The 20522-nt window shown below is 36.0% G+C and overlaps 1 protein-coding gene across 6 annotated transcripts in view; it reads right to left on the reverse strand.

Moving 5' to 3' along the window:
- The window catches only part of GRM8 (glutamate metabotropic receptor 8), a 337236-nt gene that overhangs the window by 65473 nt on the left and 251241 nt on the right, over positions 1-20522 (reverse strand). For all 6 annotated transcript variants that reach the window (XM_065857875.2, XM_071803378.1, XM_071803380.1 and 3 more), the window contains one exon: positions 3240-3376. In XM_065857875.2, coding sequence (XP_065713947.1) covers positions 3240-3376 — 137 coding nt within the window. The remainder of the gene's footprint in view (positions 1-3239; positions 3377-20522) is intronic.

Below are 20522 nucleotides of genomic sequence, written 5' to 3' on the forward strand. Positions count from 1 at the left end.
GGACCTGAGCAGAGGAATCCTGAATGCTGAGGACTGCGGTCAGAGACAGGGCCAGGGCTGGTAACCAAGTGAGGAGCCATAGCCCACAGAACAGAGAGACCTGCTGCCAAAACCCCACAGAGAAAATATCAAAGAGGATCCTAAGGAAAAGGAAAACAAAAAGAAAGGGGTGAAAATATTAGAAAGGGAAAAAAAAGGAAACCCTTTGATCCAATTATTTAGATGCAAGACATGCTCTAATCTTAGTTACATTAATTGTTCCCAAGGTTGAACTGTACTGCAAACCTGGTACTTTCATGATATATTTTTCTGGAATAGAAAATAAATAAACGAATAAAAGCTATACATTTTCTGAAGCACAATACCACCTGTATAGGTGTATACAATCATAAATGGTCATAGCTATTACACGCTATCACACAATTTGAAGTAGAAATATCTGTAAAAACAGGAGCAGAAGCATCTATAGAGGATACCTAGCTGATAGCTTCATTAAATATCATAGTGACAGATGTCTTCATTAAGAGAAAGAAAGATACAGTGAAGAAAGAAGTATATGTTAAAAGAATCTCCTTTAGAGACAACAGGGTAAAAAGTGCTATGTTATCTTATTAGTGCTTTGCCTTAAATACATAAAGATGTTTTCACAGGAGCCAATGAAAACATCCACTGTGTTCCGTCTGATCCACTGGCAATCAAAGGCACTATCTGATTTGCAATACGATGATTTTGAGTATTGACAATCATTCACAAAGTTTACTTGGGTTTAATACATTTTGTCTAGTGAGAGGAGGCAACAGCTTTGCCAGAACATATCTTTATGTGACATAACCACCATCCAACACGTGCTAATTAAGTGTAGCAAATACAGAAACAGATGGAAACAAAGTGTATCACCCCTATTATGACTTCCTTCTTCATTGATGGTATACCAGCACCTGCTGACATCAATGGAGTCCACCATCCAGCATCTCAAACCCTTACAAACTTTAAGAAATAAAACCCAATCTTCCTTTTAGAAATCCTCTAGGTTTTAGATAAAGATGAGTAAGTCAAGAAACAGGAGTACATCTCCTTGATGAATCAATCCAGTTGTACTGTGCACAGGGATGGAGCCCTGTGTCCCGGCTCACTTCCTGGTCCATGTGATCAGGGGGTGTGCGGCAGAGTAGGGGCAGCAGGACATGCTGCTGGGAGCAGAAACATTCACTGAGGAGCAGTGTGCCAGCCTGATTGCATTTCCATCACTTCAAAATCTAGAAAGAGCTTGCCTGGGAAACTGGACAACCAGTTGCGTCCAGCATGTGAGCTCATGAAGACAAAAAAACAGAGATGGAAAAAAAGAGCCAAAGAACACCCTAACACATCCATTCTTATTCAGTCTTATTCAGAGTTAACAAGGAATGCCCTTAGATAATTCCTTTCCTGTTAGCTTTGTGGTCAATATGGTTAGCATGGTGTAGTTTCAGTAGCCTGAATAACAGCCAATCTAATATTTCTGAGAACTCCCTGGAGTACACGTACATTGGGCAGAAATAATGGGACTGAAAAGCTACAGGCTTAATGAAAAATGTAGGAGTCTGGGGGGGACAGAAAAAGGCAGATTGGAATTAAAATTTAAATAAATTCTAAGGTATCTTTTAGCTACTACTATGTAACTGTTATATTAGTACTAACATTTGTGCAAAATTTGTGTATCAGTTTTTCAGCTCACTTACCAAACAGTAACTTTTCAGAAAACTGCAGCAATTATGAAGATCTGGAATCTATGCCATAATAGTTTTGATAAGAGTCTAACTCTAGTATTTTCCATAAATTACTATTTAGTATTAATACTTAAACTTATTTAACCTTTTTTTTTTTTTCCTTTCATGCCTTTAAACCAACATATCCGGTTAGTGGAAGGAGATAACGCTGCCATACAATCTGCTACACACAGTTTCTGTTGGTAGAGTCTTTTTATATCTGGGCAGAAGAATTAAATAAATGAGACCTTGTCAACTAGTTACAGATATTAAATAGTAGATATGGTAAAGTGGTTTAACAGCTGTAGCTGAAAATGTAGAACTATCATGTGTGGTGTTGTTGGTAGCACTCAGATAATTATTGCAAAGTAGTCTCAACAGGAGAATAATTTGTAAATATTTACTCATGGTCTTTTTCACTCTTCTTCAGGAAAACCAGAGTTGTTTGCAAACTGCCTTTTGTGGTTTGATTAAAGTCACTGAATGAACTCCCTTTCATGGATCTAGTAATCAATTTACACTGTTGCCATTCTCATCAGCCCTTAGCAAAACAACACTCGATATTTCACAGTTGCAGAGCTACCCAAATGGCTAACATACCTGAAGTAAGCCCTGTGAATATTTCACAGTTAACAAGAAAACAGCTTAACTTCATCTTACTTTTCTCATTACTACAAAGGTGCCTTACATGGAGCCATCATCTGACAGAAAGAAGTGCTTTGGACCCAACAATTTCTGAAGTGATAACTGTGGCTTGATGCTCAGCTATCATACAAATATTACATATTATGTAATCTGAATCTTATTGGGATGGTGATTTTCGAAACAAATATAATTCCACACACAGGTGGATATTAACTTCTACAAAACTTGCAGAATATATTAAGGCATCAATTAAAAATACCTCCCAAGGATGGGTGAGTTGTGTCTTTTTTGTTTCTTCTGCTATTAGGTAATAAGGGACTATATTAATCCTATTTAACTATATAGAAAAATGACAAATACTCCCTTTATATTCAAGAAATTTTTTTGTTGCAGTAGTTCATCATCCTAGTATTCCAGCTAAATCAGAAGTGTTTAGAGTCCAAACTTCGCTTTTACGAAATACATTTCCATCCCCTTATATTATTTTAAATACATGGACAATATATATGTACCCATTATTTTGTCTGATATTCTATTTTGAAGGATGAGTTATTATTTCTCTGCCTAACTTCATAATCAGTCTGAGGAATACCAAATATGTAATTATTCTAAAATAACATTTAAAGGATCAGGTAAATACACAACCCAACATCGTTCAAAATAAAAATATTTGGTTCAGGTTATTGGCCATTGTGTTATTTTTAATGCCTTCTCAAGAAGAGAATGCAAGAGCTTTCTTCTGTGAACAGACAAAGAGGAAATTATCAACATTTTTTAAGTGCTTTGAAGTAATATTATAATCAAATGAGTACTCTCTTATACCAGCATCATAATCAAACTAGTACTTACATTTAGACGAAGTTGGTTAGTCCACTGACCAATTACTTTGTATTCTGCACTCTTATTGGTAATTTGATACTGGAAAATATCATAACGCCCAGGAGCATCTCCATTTTCATTGAAGATAACAGGTGTTCCAGCACTTCCTGAAACAAACAAACAAACACTTTAAAAACCTTTTTCCAGAAAAATATATTTTAGAAGAAAAATACTAATTAAAGATTGAGCAGGTTCTTTGCAATGAAAGGACTAGTATGGTAATAAATCCAGAAACCTCACAAGGAGAAAATGTGTGTTTTTCTTACCATCACAAAATCTACCCTATCTAGAATTAAGTAAAACAATTTAAAAATAGAATCTTTTGCAATCTTTTTGTTTGGTTGATTGGTTTTGATTGTTTGGTTTGGTTTTTTAGAGAGTGTGTGTATTACAGAATACTAGGAAAATCTGTAATAGAAGAAGAGAAACTCATTTGGCTTGCAGAAGGGCACCATTTCACTTAATGATGTGAATACAGTGCAGTAGACACAAAATAGAAATCATGTAATGAAGTTCGTAAAGTATTTCCCTGTTAAGTATAAACAATAAAATTAATATCATCAGTTTAGGAGCCAATGCTCACAAAAGACCTTGGGATGCAAGTGTCTAAATGTGGTCACAGTTAATGTGATCAGTTTCTAGCACTGACCACCTGTGTAAAATTGTTTTATCAAAATAAATTAAAGAGAGCAGCTGGGCTTGTTGCTCTCTCCTTTATACTGTCTGACAGAAAGGACCATTGCTGAAGCTGTCAAAAGTTATAAATCGACACTCTGTTCTTACTTCGATCAACAAAATGTTCAAAGATTGAAAACTACACGTCTACCCTGACAACTAGGCCAGTCAGATTAGAACACATTTTGATGAATTCTTTCAAGGTGACATCAAGGATCTGTACTCCTATAGAGACTACACAAAGAGTGCCATTTTCACCCATTCCCCAAATTCATATGTAGAGGTGAATCGTACTTATATCTGAGGTCCATTGAAGACAAATTCAAGTATGTTAAAGGCCCATTTCAGTGACTGAAGAATGAAATCCATCTTTACTGGACAAAAATGCAAACCATCACAAAACCCACCCCCCAGAGTTTTCACATTTCTCCATATAGACACCAGGAAAAGGAGAATATCAAGTTCATACCAAATTCCTACAGTACCAGACTTGTTAATGTAGCACCTAGAGGCACTAAGTCCACTGTGTTTTCCAGGGAATGCAAAAAAAAAAGCTTGAAATTCTAGGTGCATATCAAGCAGAGATTAGCCAGTAGAAGTGGTGACAGCAATCTACATACCCCAGAATTTCGGCATAAATATGTGTGCCTGTCTCTCATAAAGTATCTTGGTTTTTTGGTTTGGTTTGGTTTTGTTATTTATATACCAGTTTTCATACAGAACTAATATTCAGTGAAATAAACAGTGCTTTGAAAGCGACAAGTGACAAATTAACTACTGTCCCAATTTCACAGTTTTGCCAGCAGAAGTCTGGCTGCAAAAAAATAGATGTGAGCAATATGGAAGAAGAGTATAAAAAATTTTGTGTAATAAAGACTTAAGACCCCGTAAAGATACAAGACACTCAACACAAAATTTTGGAAAGCTCTTCAGGCTTTGCTCCCAACTCATTTAATAGAATGAAGGGCAAGAAAAATGCCAGTCTATGATCTTCCAAGCAATTAAGTTATTCTTCGCTCTTCAAATGGTAGGTTGATCTAATAAATTTCTTCCACCTAATAAACACATACTCAGCTGTTGTTGGTATGTAGGCATGGAGGTAACCTGCAAAATATTACTCTCAAGTAATGATGGAATTCATCTTTCCACTAAGCAGCACTTGCAGAGCTTATATAAAGAACAGATAACTTTTACCCTTAAGACCAATGGGAACTTCAGACACTATTATGCTCAGCAACAACAATGTGAACTTATAAACTGTTGCTGGGTTTAGAAATATCACATGCAAACTGACAGACTACAGCACGGTTGAGAACCATCTCTCCCTTTGATGTAGTGGTGTTTTCAGTTAGAGCATAACAGCATCTCATGCTATGCACCTCAGGTGACATGAACAGAGCATCCTGCTGAATTCAACTGCTACTCCAACCAAGTCCAACAAGATCTTTCTCATATAGCAGAAGTTAAAACAACCTTTTTCAAGTTAATAAAATTAAGCTTGTTAAAAGCTATAATATGTTGCAGAAGATTCAGACCCCCATACACTGTGAAGAACATGCTATCCCTCTGTTGAATAGCAAATTTAGAAAGTACAATAAGAGTCACAGTGCCTGCTGTAAAGTAAATTTTATTATGATGTTCCAGCAATGCTTCCATAGCTAGTAGACACTGTTAGCAAGTGATACCAGACAATTATTCCATCTTTTTGTGTCTTTTGTCTTGCAACTTACATATGTCTTCTAGTTCATTTTTGCTTTGCGGAATGAAACCTTTAATGAGCCTAAAACAGGAGGTATGCATAGCTGGATTGTGCTAATAAAACACTAGCTACATAGTCAGGAAAACAAAACACAAAGACATCTGAAGAAAAACTGGGGATTTTACCACAGGTTTCCAAAATTATTAACATAAGATGGCAGCAGTAGACTTGAAAGTTTAAGGACAGAATGAAACTGGAAGCCTCAGGGCTACAAAGAAATCACCAATGGTTAATTAGTGTTCTTAAAAAAAATATTAACCCTATCTGAAGAAAAATATGCTCTGGTGATTGATCTGGGTGAGCTGACCATAACTAATTGCATAGATCAAAGCACATCTAGATTCAGTATATAATTCTGTAACAAATACCATTGCGCTGTACAAGTGCGTCTTCTTTTCAACAACCAGGTATGTAGAACTGAGCCCTCTTGATATCTGGCGCTGTACTGTCATAAATGCTTATACTCTATCATTATCACTAGAGGGAATTGCATCTTAGTTCTAGTTTAAGATACTGAGTGTTTAGTTGCTCCACTTAATGGTCATTGAGGACTGGCTGCTAAATCTAAATACAACACACTGCGGAGAGAAAGTAATACAGAACACACCATTGACCTGAGGTAGTGAGCCCAGGCTATATAAATTACAGCTTAGATAAAAAGATTTTGGGAAGCCACACTAAATAGTTCTTGGATAGGACATCAGTCTTAGAGAATGAACTTGGATATCCTCATCCAGAAACTACACTTTCTGGAACCATCATAGGAAAAATGTTACTTTTGCTTTGGAAAAATGTCCTTGTAACGCTAGTGCAGACCACCTCAGAGAATACAAAGACACACATGTTTTTCAGTTTGGGTTTTTTTGTTTGGTTGGGTTTTTCTGTTTATTTGTTTGTGTTGGTTGATTTTTGTTGTTGTTTATTTTGTTTTGGTTTGGTTGGTTGTTTTGGTTTGTTTTGTTTTTCACAATTTGGCATCAATCATTTAAGAAGGTAATCAAAGAGCAGTGAGGGAACTGTGTCATTGGGCCTTTTCACATTATATTCTCTGTGTGACTATGTTGTCATGCATAATTTTAACCCATGATTGACTCAGGTGGTTATATTCAATCTGTCACCATCTTGACTAATTTTTAATATGTTCTGGATGCCTAAACAGAAGTATAGGGTAGAATTTCTAGAATCCATAATAAGCTTGCCTTACTATGCAAAATCATCTCTGAGCTTTCATCTTCTTCATCTTTGCTTTGTGCCAATCCTATTCTTTTTTCTTTTTTTTTTTTTAATATATAAACATAGTTACCAGCTTATTTTTGAGATCCTTTTCTGAAATTTCTCTTTGCTGAGCAATTCCAGAACATTTTCAGAAATTTTTTTTTTTTTCTCTGATGTATAACTGTAGACTAATAAGTGGAAGGAAAACTTCAAATTTAACAATGAAACAGTGTTCAAAAGGTTTATAGACTTGTTTTGAAATTGCACTCTTTACAGTTAAACAGGTAAAACAAAACAGGAAAATGCAGCTCATTTAATGTGATCAGTTTGTAAAAGAAAGACCAGCAGCAAGTCAGTCTCATGGTTAGCATATGATGAAATTGCTCATTTTTCTTTACAGGACCTACTTAACCAAAAGGGATAAAAGGGATGAGATACAGTGAGAAACACATGGAGACAGAGCTCCATTCATGATTCTACTGCTTCAAAGGTAAGTCAAGTGATTATACTGTCATGACAGCAAAACTGTGGCTACATCCAATGATGTGGTTCAAAATACATACAAAGAGATACCAGATTGTTCACCTGAACTGGTGTTCTGAGTTTCTCAAGTCATAAACATAAGCCTTTGTCTACTATTGCTTTTAACAGCCATATATACTGCAAGTATGATGTGGTCACCTAAAAGCTTCAGTCTTTCCTGTATTGTGTACCATGTCCCTCAGATTTTTTGAAACACTGAATGGCTGGTAAATGGATCTTACTTCAAAATCATTCCAAAACCAGACTAAATAAATAATCTTCTATAAATCCTGTAGAAGGGTGCTTTGTACAGTAGTTCTCTTACCATTCATTTGGAGACAATTCACATCCATGGCATAAAATAAGTTATATTTTATTAAGCCTAAGGACACATTTACCTATCATAGCTATAAAGTCTTAATCTAGTACTAAAAGAACTTCTCCCTCCTCCTTCCCAGTTTACAGTCAGAAGCATTAAACAACTCTGGATGTTAAACTAGCACATAAGCTAAACATTACTGAAGCGATGTGTCTGTGACCTAGGCTGTTTACAAGCCTTTCAAAATGCAGCTTAAACTAGCCAGAAATGCTATTTAGAGAAGAAAAAAGTTAAGTGCATGTTTTTAATTCAGAATCAAGGATGTAATGGATCCTTTAGAATTTTAATGTCTTCCCCTGATGCCAAGGAGACTCCTTCTATTAAACAACTGCTTTATGACAGGTTCTTTGTAAAAAATTATTATGCTGCTAAGTCTTACAATACAATATTCCAGCTCTGGTGGTGCTGATTCTGTTACAAAGCTTGATACCAGATGCAAACTGGTGTTTCAGCAGATTTCAGTGGCTATTGATACTAATTTCATCTTTTAAACTGAAATGAAAATTACTTAAGCTAAGTCTTCATCCTTTGAGCTGCTCCACAGAGGCTGTTTTATGTGTTATGAATCCTAATGCAGTCAGCATGGATCCAAGAGTATGTGAAGTCAAGTGGTTTCTTATACACTATAATAGAGTTAACTGTTGTGTATCAAAAACTTCAGAATGCACCATCTGTTAGAATTTGACTTTTCTGTGAGGCTGCTAAGATTTATAAGATCAATCCTTATTTAATTAATTTATATAACTAGTTTCAAGTGCTAGAGTTAGGGGTTCAGATTATTATTTTAATTAGCTGTTAAAACAAAAATGTACTACAGAGATGTACATGAATTAAATTGTTCTCAGTAAAACAGAAAGAGGGAGAGTAACCATTTGAACTTTCAGTACTGAGGGTTCCCATCTGTAAAATTAAATAAGAAAATTGCATCTGATAAGTATTTCAATGTGACAACTGGAATAGAATGTTGAAATGGAATCAATGGATAGAGTCAATACAAGCTGTTAAAACATTTAATACTGGGCGGGGCGAACAACCAAAAGCAAACGAACAAACAAAAGACCCACAATAAAACTCAGAAAAGTAGAAACAACTAATCAGAACTAAAAGAAGTTAATTTGTGAATGTTATAATGTTCAGCTGGCAGACAGAGGAGGAATGCACACTGTATCAAACTACATAACGTTTGTGATAAATGAAGCCATTATCTGTTCAATCTCCATACAGCAAACATTTTCAAACAATGAGCAATGTGGTTACTAGAATAACAAATGATGATTTTCTTACACTGATTCAAAATCCAAAAAGACTTCTCTTAATGCTTACTCTAAATATCTCGTTTCAAGATTGGGAAAAAAAAAAAGCAGGATTGCATCCAGTTGATGTAAACATAGGAGCTTACTGACATTTTAAATATCCTAAAATACAGGAGCCATCCACACAGATATGCAGAATATGCATATGACAGAGAACTTTTGCCTTTCTGAGGCGGCAGCTGGAGGACAGATGGATACCCTGGGGTATCTGAAATGGCATTCGATGCCCATGTTTAGGCAATTTGCCTTACTTACTATGGGGCATATTCTGGCTGTTCATGTATGAACGCACAAAATAGAATGAAAGGGAAACAGAGAGTGCTACAGGAAATAGATACAGATTTAGGTTATACCTAATATAAATTATGGTGTTACCCACTACAAGGTTCATAGAGATAGTAAAGAATTTGGTATTAAAATAAACTGATATAAATAGGTTCTGGGTCAGGCAGTACAACTTTATATTATTGAAGCTCATGGACAAGAACTTTAGTTGTGATTCTGCAGATGTGGCCATAATTTATTTGATGTCTTAGTCCTCAGCACAGTCAATGATTAACACTGTGCACTTCTGTGAAAGGAACAGTTCATTCCACCTCTGCATGAGAACATCAGTCCAGGCAAGTATCATGAGCACATATTATTTAAAAAAAAACAAATAACAACTACTATTTTTTTTCTTTCCAGAACTGATTAATACATCTTGGCACAGCAAACACAGAGACACAGTATCTCATAAAACTAAAATGAATAAAATTTGAGGATTTGACTGAGCTGTTGTAACCAACACTATAGATACCTTAAAAAGCAATTTGCCTCATCATTCAATAGTACATCCAGCACTTGTTATCAAAAGCAGTGATCTAGATGCAAGTCTGATTCATGTAATCCTTCAGCTACCAATTGAAAGAAGTATATACAGGAGAAAAATTCTTCTACACATTCTTTGTCCCCTACATTCTCTCCCCAAACATCTGTTATTGGCCACTCTCAGAAAACATATTACACAAGTGAAATTTGTGTTCACATGCTCTAATAAGTAATACTCACACCACAATATAAAAGCACAGACCTCTAGCTCCTCCTCTTACAGCACCTTGAGTCTAGGAACTGACAATAAGTATACCTATAATACAACTGCATCATGGATTAAACTTCATATTTTGCCAGATAAGGAAGTATGGTTTCTAGATACCAGTCGTGCTATGAGAACATAGTACTGTGAAGGCAGTCTTATATTTTCAAGACTGGGCTGATTTCATTCTTCTCTGCACAGTGAGGATATACCTCTACATTTACTTCTCCTGCCAGACATGGGACAACGCTGCATAAATTACTTTCCCTACTCCAGGACTGAGTGGGAGGGGCAGAAGATGTAGATGAACCTCTTTGTGAGTAGGTGCTAAAGTAAGGCAGGTATTAGCACTGTGGCATTCATAGAGACACCAAGCAGTTCTAGGAAAGAACTGTGAAGAAGGATGGTCTGATGGGGTAGGAACTACTGAGGAACAGAAAATGAGCCCCTTTGCATATCCATGTCACCTTAACTTTGTTCCTTTCACCTCTGGAAAAGGGACAGCCCTGTCCACACAATGACATCACAGCAGATAGGGAGGGGGATTTGAGGAGAGGAAGCAGAAAGTGAGAGAAAAAACTTGCCATTCCTTACCTGTAGCCAAAAAAAGCTCAGTGGTATCAGTATACTTGGAAGAATCCAGCCTGTTTTTATTCTGCATTCAGAAAACCCATAGTTACAGGTATCATCTTAAAATCTACAGCATACATTGTGTGCCAGAGAGGACTGATTCTATGATTCTATGAGTTCTGCAACTGAATAACTCAGTTAAAAAAAGCCAACAGGCTCTGGCAGCCTATGTTGTATGCCTTAGGGACACAAAACTCAGACCCCTAAAAATGAGCACATGACGTAAAATTCAACTGCAACATAAATATTACTTCAGTGACATACCAGTGAAATACTAGCAAGGTGATATGACATTATCTAGTTAATGCTAACAGCTTGTACTGGAAGAGGGAGTTATAAGAGGGTGGTTAGGTTTTTGGGATGATAACTACATGAATGTGTAAAGAAATGCATGAATGTTCATGGATGGATAACAATAATTTTACTGTTATCAAGCATATGTTCTTTTTTTTTTAATGTTGTTGGATATTTTTTTCTTTTTAAATATATTTTGTAGCACCAACAATAGCTAGCACATTTCTTCTAATCTTTCTGATAAAAGTTCATGGCTATATTTTTCACAAGACAGAAAAAAAAAAAAAAGAAAAAAATAAAGTATCTTACACATATGCTAGGAAGTAAGTGGGAGTGAAAGTGTGAGGAATCTTTACCACAAATATAACTGCATGTCATTTGTTTCAGTATTGCCAAAATGAATACACTTTAAGCAAATGTGCATTTCTCTACAGAATCACAATCACTTCTAGTTCCCAGCAATGCAAACATACAATAGATGGCCATTTTAAAAGGGTCTTCATATAATTTCTTTCCATTCTTATGATTTTGCAGGCAAAGAAACTCTTCCAAGAAGCTGTAGCTATATAGTGCCACTGGAAGAGATAAAAAGAGACTTCAGAGCATCCAGAAGTGTCCAAGGACTTCTACACTAGTAGTTTTTTGTTACCTAAAACTCTAACATGTTACTATGAACCACAGAACAATTTCCATGTGGCTACATATCTGTCCATCAGGTTACCTTAGAGTAAACAAGAAGGACACACCAGGACAACTGTGAGAACTACATATGATAAAGAGCCTGGGTGCACTCTACCTGCATCTGTCTTCAGCAGTAGGGAGTCTTCAGTGCTTTGTGAAGTACTGAGGATCCTCCTTATGCCACTTTTTCCACCTTTTCCATTTTTCCTTCTTTGTGACATTATTTGGATAAAGTGGTGTGGCACGTCATTCCCCTCTTGGTTTGTTTTGTTTGGGATTTTTGGGGTTTTTTTGGTTGTTTTTTTTTATTCCCAAAAATATGTAATTATTTCAGCACTACTGACCTCTGCCACTGAATACAATGGACTTCCACTTGGATCACCTGCCATGTCCATCACGTCATATCTAGGTAGGTCTTATCTAAGACACTGTGTGTTATATGGGGAAAAAAGCATGTTCCCTTCCTAGATTAATATTGATACATTTTTTCTGCAGCAGTAGTCCTATTAGAATAGATGCAAGTATGAATATTCATTTTCTTTTTTCTTTATTTTAATCTTTCAAAGAGTTCTGGTCAAAGTTTTATGTATAATCTGATATTATAAGGCTCCTCCATTTTTGCTTTGGTAATTAGCTTGTTTCCTCTGGAAAAAGCACTTCAGATCAGGTATGCCTGTAGCATAGTTTTTATTCTGCATTTCACTTCTGGCACTCTGAAATGTTTCTGGTAAGAGCCTATCAAGCTGACAATTGACATAGTGTCATTTAGATGATACCAGACTTTTCTCATCAGCTTACACTTATTGAATACGGGTAGGCAGAGATGATTTACAGATCTCCCATTTTGGATTCCAGTCTGAGTATTTGCTTCAGGTCAGGATGAAAACATGCTGAGCAGACACACACCCGCCTCTGTGGCCTTCTGAAGTCAAAAACCACTAAGATAAAGTGTTTCAGATAGAGAAACAACTTCAGTGACTATCAGTACCTTGCAAGTGTCTGTACAGTCTCAAAAAGAAAGATTTCTTCCATTTCCACTACAGAGCAACACCTCTAGTACTGAACCATGGGAGAGAAGAGTGTGGAGCAAAGCGAAAGCCCTGCCTGAGTGGAGGTGGTGCTCATATAAGGAAGTGTATCAAAGGGAGCCACACATTAGTACAGGACTCAACACAGAGACTGTGTATTCTTCTCTACTAATCGATTCCTGAGGCCAATGGGAGGTACTTAATAGTGCTTTGCCTCAGGTGATGATAGCTGCCTGGGGAACAAGGCAGCATCCTGGTGAGGAAAGGTAACTGCCATCTTTGTGTAATTGTTAAAAAAACATCAACATGGAAAAGGGAGTAAATAAATCTGCTAACAGGCATCATCCCATCACAGGGACTTCTGTCCTAATTCCAATAGAGCTTTTATTTTTGATTCCGCTCCTCTGTTTCCAGGCTCAGTTCTTGTAGTCTCCACCTGATGAGCTCTTTGTTCAGCAAAATAGGGCTTTACACTGAGATATTCTGCACTAAAGTCACTAACTGTACTGAAGCTGGTGGTTGGGCTTTGACACAGCTTCTTTCATCAGCTTCTTTGTCACTGTGATATTTTTAAACATAAAGTTTGTAATCAGAGGTGAAGTGTAACAGTCAGTTCCTTAGCTAACCTAAACCATGCTCACAGTTCTCAGTTACCAACATGTGATTAATCGCGTTCATACTAACATGAAATGACTGTAGCATTTCATGTCTGAGCCTTCATTCTTTTTCCAGAAATTAGGTATAGCTAGAACAAAACTGAGCAGAAAACAAACACAAAAGAAAGATATTGTCACATAGTCACAGCTGAAATAATGGATTACAAAGAAAATGAAGGAAATAAACAATTTCCCATATAAACCTTATTCAAAGTGTAGTTGGTTTACTAAATAAAACAAAACAAAACAAAAATAAAAGAGCCCAATATACAAACCCACAGCCAGAAGCCACAAACTGTGAGGATGTTCAAAAAATACACAGATTTCTCAAAGAAAATGTATCTGCATCCAAACAAGACACATCCTCTGTCCCATTGAGACAGCCATTCTGACACAGACATTAGTCCATTAACATTTAGTTGACACCTGAAACATAAATTTCATTTTCTTCTCTAACCAAACTCCACTTAACATTTTACTTTACATGCAGCTTAGTATGACCAATGTACTATTAGCCACCCATGATGCTAGTTCATCCTACTGAACAAGATCCTCTTTGAAATTAAGCTAGTTCTTGTAGATTCCTTGGTGCAATAAGGTATGTGATATTTAAGATAATTATACAGGTTAGAAGAATAATAGGGAATTTCCTAATATCGATTTCTATTCACTTGACGGGATCACAAAAGACCTTCCTTTCGATGCTTCATCTGGGGCTTAAATTCTGATGTTTAGAGAGGACACAGCACCAAAGAGGAGCTGTTAAATGTCTATAACCCATTTTCTAGATAAGTGTCTTTTGCAAGGTCTACATTGAAAATCACCTGACTCACACAACCATGCACACATACACACACACGGAGCTTCAGGTCACGCTTCAGTTATCACAAAAAATGTAGAGAGAGGCATCAGATATGTCCCTGTCTGAATCACAGCTTTAGATATTCCAGACTATCCAAGGTAATGTTATTTCAGCCTCATGACCTTGTCATGTCTAATTCTTTGATGTTTCCAGAATGCAAAACATTCTTATACAATTCGCAACAAATACTACATTGCTCATTAAAATATTACCTTGTGACAAAAAGAGGGGTCAGACCACAGAGCAGTTACTGAGAAGTCTGATGTGCTGCAGCATGGAAAAAATACTTGAAATTCCTTTCAAGTCTGCACAGCAATAGTAAATCTATTGAAGTTAAAGGACAACAAATAATTTCTGCATTTTTTTCTTTTTTTTTTTTTCCTTGTAATTACAGCAAGTAACTGATACCCAGTGAAAATTTACTCTATTGATATGTTATTTCAGGTAATTGTAGAGCTACTAATCTCTAGAGACATAAAACAATATTAACATGATATCTATAACACCTTTAAGAAGCAACTTGAATCTACAGTGTTTTAAAACAGTTATGAGTCACAGTCTTGCTGAAGAACTGACTTAGATTTGGAAGTGAAGTCATTTAATACAGCTGTGACTTATATACTCACTCCCACACTTACCACTTTTTAAGGATCCTGCTTCAGAGATCACACTGGCCTTCTAGGAAGTCAGTCCCTGGAGTCTTTCAGTACTGACTTTTCAGAAACTTATATAGCAATGTGTGTGCTTATTTTATACCTTTATGGTTGTTGTGAAAGAGTATAACTTTTTTTTTTTTTATTGACTCTTTTGCCTAGGATAAAAGATTATTCACCTGTTTACATGGAGCTTATTAGAAGCTGTTGGTATCTGGGGCAGTTATTTACTTTAATTGAAGACAAATGAGCACATTTCTTTTTTAACAGCATAATAAATCTATATGAGGGTAACAATATATTCTCTCAATGGCTAATATCTCCATTCAATGAAACTGATGATGAGGGGACTTCATTAACACATTTTTACAGGTACAGTTCTGTATTAATATTAGTGAATAACACAGGCCATATTCTAATGCAGTAAAGCTTGAGACTGTACATCTTAGTCTTGCCTACTGCTGTGAAAAATTCATTCCAAAAACTGCAAGTAGAAATACTGGCCACTAACATTATTAAGTGTACTGAAATTTTATGGCTAATCTTGCAAAACTTCTTTTTGGACCCCAGATACTACATTCCTGTAAACATGGGATAATCTTTTCAGTTTTCTTTAAAAAGTTCTGAATCGTCAGGGCCCCAGAGAAAAGCTTTCGTATACAACCAAACTGCTATTCAAAAAAACAGATGGTGCAAAAGCATTGCTCCAAGAGTATTTTTAATCTTCTTCAGGAGCCTGACTCAAGACATCTGAGCTCATGATATTGGAATACTTATAGTAAGAGATATAATGGAAAATGCTAACATTAGACATCCTTTGAATCTTGACATTATCTTCCCTACATAAGTAAAATATGTAATAACTAAAAGACATTAATCAAACAATACTGCTTCTTCCTTCAGTGTTATAATGAAGACATATACTCTGTTTAACTAGTTACTTAAATCAGGTTTACAACTGATTTGCCTTATGCAAAACAAGATAAAAGTCTTTTTAGAAAAAAAACACAAAAACAAGAGAGAGATTTTATAAATGTCTTTGGCTCAAAATTCCTAGAGTAAATCTTTGTAGTTTATCACTGTACAATGAGAATCACAAAAAACATAAAGCCTAATTTTTTTCTTGTACCACATTTATCAAGGCTTTTAACATTTACTACGACGGTTTGGGATTTAAATCAAAAAAATATACTGTTTTCACAGTTGGGCAATCAAAATAGATACCATTCTTATCTCCACTAATACTCAATCACAGTAATGACACTGTCCTGATTATCTGTTTATCACAAAGGGTATTTTTTATCTGATTTAAATGTCAGTAGGCCTTGTGGAAGCTCATGGAGTACAGGGACCTGTTGAATTGCCTAGAGATGAATTCATACATCTTGACTTGGCAAAAGGCACACCTGGCAAGAGGGCTGAACTCAGCAACAGTGGAAAGCGACACACATACAAAGACAAAAAGAAGACCATCTTGCTCCTGATGCTATTCAGCATAAATGAGAATAAGCTTTTAGAACTACCTTGGAGAAAGTGTTGATTAGGTTATCAAACTCAATTATACCCAGACATCCAAAATCTAAGATCACTGTGCAGCACATAAAAATAAATCATAATGGAAAGTTTAGTATCTAGATTCAATGCACTTATTGGATATCATATAGCCATGGGTTATCTCAGGTATTTAATATAGTAGCCACAGATTCCAGCATTGTGTGCTTACTTATCATCATGCCCAAGTTTACTATTTTATATATGGCAGTAATTCTAGTACTGATAACTAAGATATTATATGAAGATTTAACTGGTACCATGAAGTATTTCAAAGACTACATGAAAAAAACTCACTCACTAATTGTAGCTCTAAATGCTTAAAATAATTTGATCATTCTTGCAAGCGGTTAAAGGAAAAGCTGTATTATTTTGTTATTGCACTAGGTACATGCAACAGATACCTGACAGATATGAAATGGAAAAGGTCTTACATAGATTCTCATTTCCTTTCAGTATTTCCTTGTAAGAGTGAAAATGAATATTTGCCTTTCCACCTTCAGAGCAGACCAAATTGCCCTACCAAAAAAAAAAAAAAAGGGAAAAAAGGTCCAAGTTTTCATGTGATTTAAAAGACCATAAAACTGAAGTGTGATAGTGGGCATCTCTGCTTACCATAACCTAAGCGAGTGCACTGGGACACAGCTTGTGCTAATCATTATAACTTGTTCAAGCTTCACTCACAGTTGCATCCACGTATCTACAGGTAATGTTAAGTCCAAAGAGCTGAAGATTTAAGATTTGTTGATCTCATTGTGTAAACTTCAGCTAACACTATACATGACCAGTATTTGAGGCTATTTCTGCAGATCAAGCAAGTCTTAGATCACATTTATAGCTGATTGTCCCAACACATCTACACAGGAAAAACTGCAAGAAGGTATTCTCTAAACTACTTCAGAAAAGCCAGCACATCCACATAGTATCATGCATTGTACCTTAGCAGCACAACCTCCACCACCAGCACAGCTCTGCTAGCACCTTGCTGGGTCAGGTTCAGTAAGCCCCATGTCATAGCACTGGCATAGTCTTGGTGCTCAAAGCAGTCACAGTGAACTAAAATATCCCCTCATTGATGCTTTCCACTGTACAGCCAGTGATACATCCTTACAGCCTTTTTACTTTTTCCTTTCTTTACCAGCCACCCTACAGAACTCCACTCTCCACCTCATGAAACCTGAGAGTGAAAGCCAGGATCCTCACCAGGCACTGTGTAGCATCTGATCCACTGTGGCTGTATAGCTCATTACTTGCAGCTATGTTTCTCAATATTTACAGAAATTTTAGTTTTTAAAGAGGCTTTACTAACGCATCTGTTGAAGAAGAAAAACATCTAGTAAAATAGTTTTAACTAGTTCTTGACTGGCTGATCTGACTGAAAACGTCTTATAATAATATTCCATGCTATTATAAAAACTGCTGACTTCTTTCACATCCCTGGCTGAAAATATACTCTCAAAGCTCATCATTATCTCTCATTAGAGGAATTAACTGTAGAAAAGCAGAGGCCGAACGAAATAAAATAGTGTATTATATATATATGTATTATTTCCCTCCACCGCCCAGAAAGTCAAGTATGCATTCTCTTCACTGTTTCCCCAGCTCCTCAATTCAAGTACTTGAACCTGGAGTGAAAGGAAGGCAGATTTGACTCTTAGAAAGGATGCATTTGAAAAGTCGTCCATGCAAGGTTTCTTTTAGAAAATGATGTCTTCTTGTCCTGACAGACCTTTCCAGCACAGGCGTTAACCTCAGCAGAGCACCACATGATGCCTTTCTAGTTGTTCATGACTGTGTTTTCACCTGGATGTTAAGGGTATTACTTATAGTTACAACTTCTATATCTAACCTTAGCTAAGAATAAACTTTCAAGTAAAATACTGTTTGTTTGGTCACAACTGTGCATTGTCCTGCTTTGATGTTCAACTGGTAGTGTACGGAATGTTGAGCACGACAGAACAGCAGAAGCTGGTGCTTTTCCTTCTCATGGCTTACTATGTGTTTGTGTGACTTGTTCCCAGCACTGTTACTACCACAACACCCTTACCACCCTTGACACTGGGCCTGCTAAAATTTCCTGTTTTCTTACCTGAAAGACTTTAAAGTAGTTGAGCCCCTGACAGTTCTGTCAAATTCTTGCAATACAGCTCTAAGGCAAAGATTTAATCATTCAGTGAGTCCTCTGGTTATGGTACCATGATGATAGTTACTCCCAGTAAGTAAACTAAAACTGGTGCCTGTTGTCACTAGGGAATGGTATTCTGTGCATACTACACACATTAATCAGTTAGTTAGTCTTTCTACTCCTGTAGCTGATAATGTCACAGATACTGCTACTTACATTCAACTGTATGCCAGTTTGTATTCAACAAAATTCTAAAGCTCCTGCTGCATTCCCACTTGCACTCTGATATCTGAAATCATTATATGCAGTTCTGCAGGTTTTACAGTTTATTTTTTTTTTTTGCAATCAGTGTGAATTTTACAGGTGTATAGGTGCCAGACTGAGAATTTTCACCTCTCTTCTTGCAATCAGAGCATAGGCATTCACATGCCAAGGTTCAGCTGGAGTGGTCTCACCCAATGAATATACAAGATTGTTCCTCATACCTGTCAGACGATATTTCGTATTTTTCCTTCTGTTGTTCTTTTTTCACACTTTTTCTCACTGTGACATTTTGTATTTTAAGATTATAAAATCTTGTTCTGATCATTGCATTCCTTTTATTTTCTGCTTTAATTTCTTATTGTTTTTTTCTTTAGGATGCCCCTCTATCAGAAGAACAAAATCACGTCATGGGATAAAGTTCAGTTTCATAAACAGTGGTTGAATAAATACAGCTATAAATACAGGTAATCACCAAAATCAAGAGTTGGTTTCTTGAGAAACGTTCTGAAATTCATGCATCTAAACTAATTTCCACTAGCTGATAATCTGATGGACTCATTTAAATGAATGAGGAATGGTATTTCATCAACCAAAGCAAAGCTAAGATCTTCTGATACATCACTCACAACCCTTTCAAAAATCTGTCCAGAGAACAGTTTATTCACAGTATCATATTTACAGCTTGTGTCCAGATGTCAAACTATTGAAGCAAAATAAATGTGAAAAAAAAAAAAAATCCTCTCATATTTTGCAAAAGGCATGACTGTTTGCCAGGTTGTTGAGAAAATTTTCTCTGCAGATATAATCCACTGTATTAAAAAGACTTCAGCTGTTTTTTTATACAGACTCCCTACAGCTACAATAAGTTCTATAAAAGATCTTAATTTGCTCCAGTCAAGCTATGTGTGGGAGCTAAAATCCACATGCACTTTATCCATTTCAGGATTGAGAACATGAAGTAATGAACAATGTTTAGAAGAGCAGAATAATGACTCAAAACACCATGAAGAGAGAGTCAGGCTATCCATTTAAGTCTATAATGATCATTTCCTAATACAGTGACCTAAATCTAATCAGTTATGCATGGTGATATATGAGAACACAGTCTTTACCACGTGCAGCAATATCTCACCTGTGATATGTTGCAGGCATTAGACTCCAAGTGCTGTATAATAAAACACATTCTACTTTTCTAAACATACCTCTAGTATTCATATAGATTGTTTCTTTTCCGTAGGTCAAAAACTTCAATGACAACTACGGACTTTTTGTAATTTACTGTTGCTCAATAGATTTTACCCTTGTCTTTAAATTGTCATGGAATATACATGTTAATGTACAAAATCAAATGCTCTTTTTCAGAATTGCTTGATATCATGGCATGAGAATAATACTCTTGAGCAATATACTTTAACTGTCAGGCTCTCTGAGTCTCATAGCATGATATAAACAATGTATCCATGTTTGAACTTAGATTATGTTATTGCTAAATTCATCTTTTCTGAAATTTCTTATATATATATAAAAAATTCTGCAGTAAATATTTTTAAAGATAATGAAATGCATATCAT

This window comes from Patagioenas fasciata, chromosome 1, assembly GCF_037038585.1.
Source record: "Patagioenas fasciata isolate bPatFas1 chromosome 1, bPatFas1.hap1, whole genome shotgun sequence".
Classification (NCBI taxonomy): Eukaryota; Metazoa; Chordata; class Aves; order Columbiformes; family Columbidae; genus Patagioenas; species Patagioenas fasciata.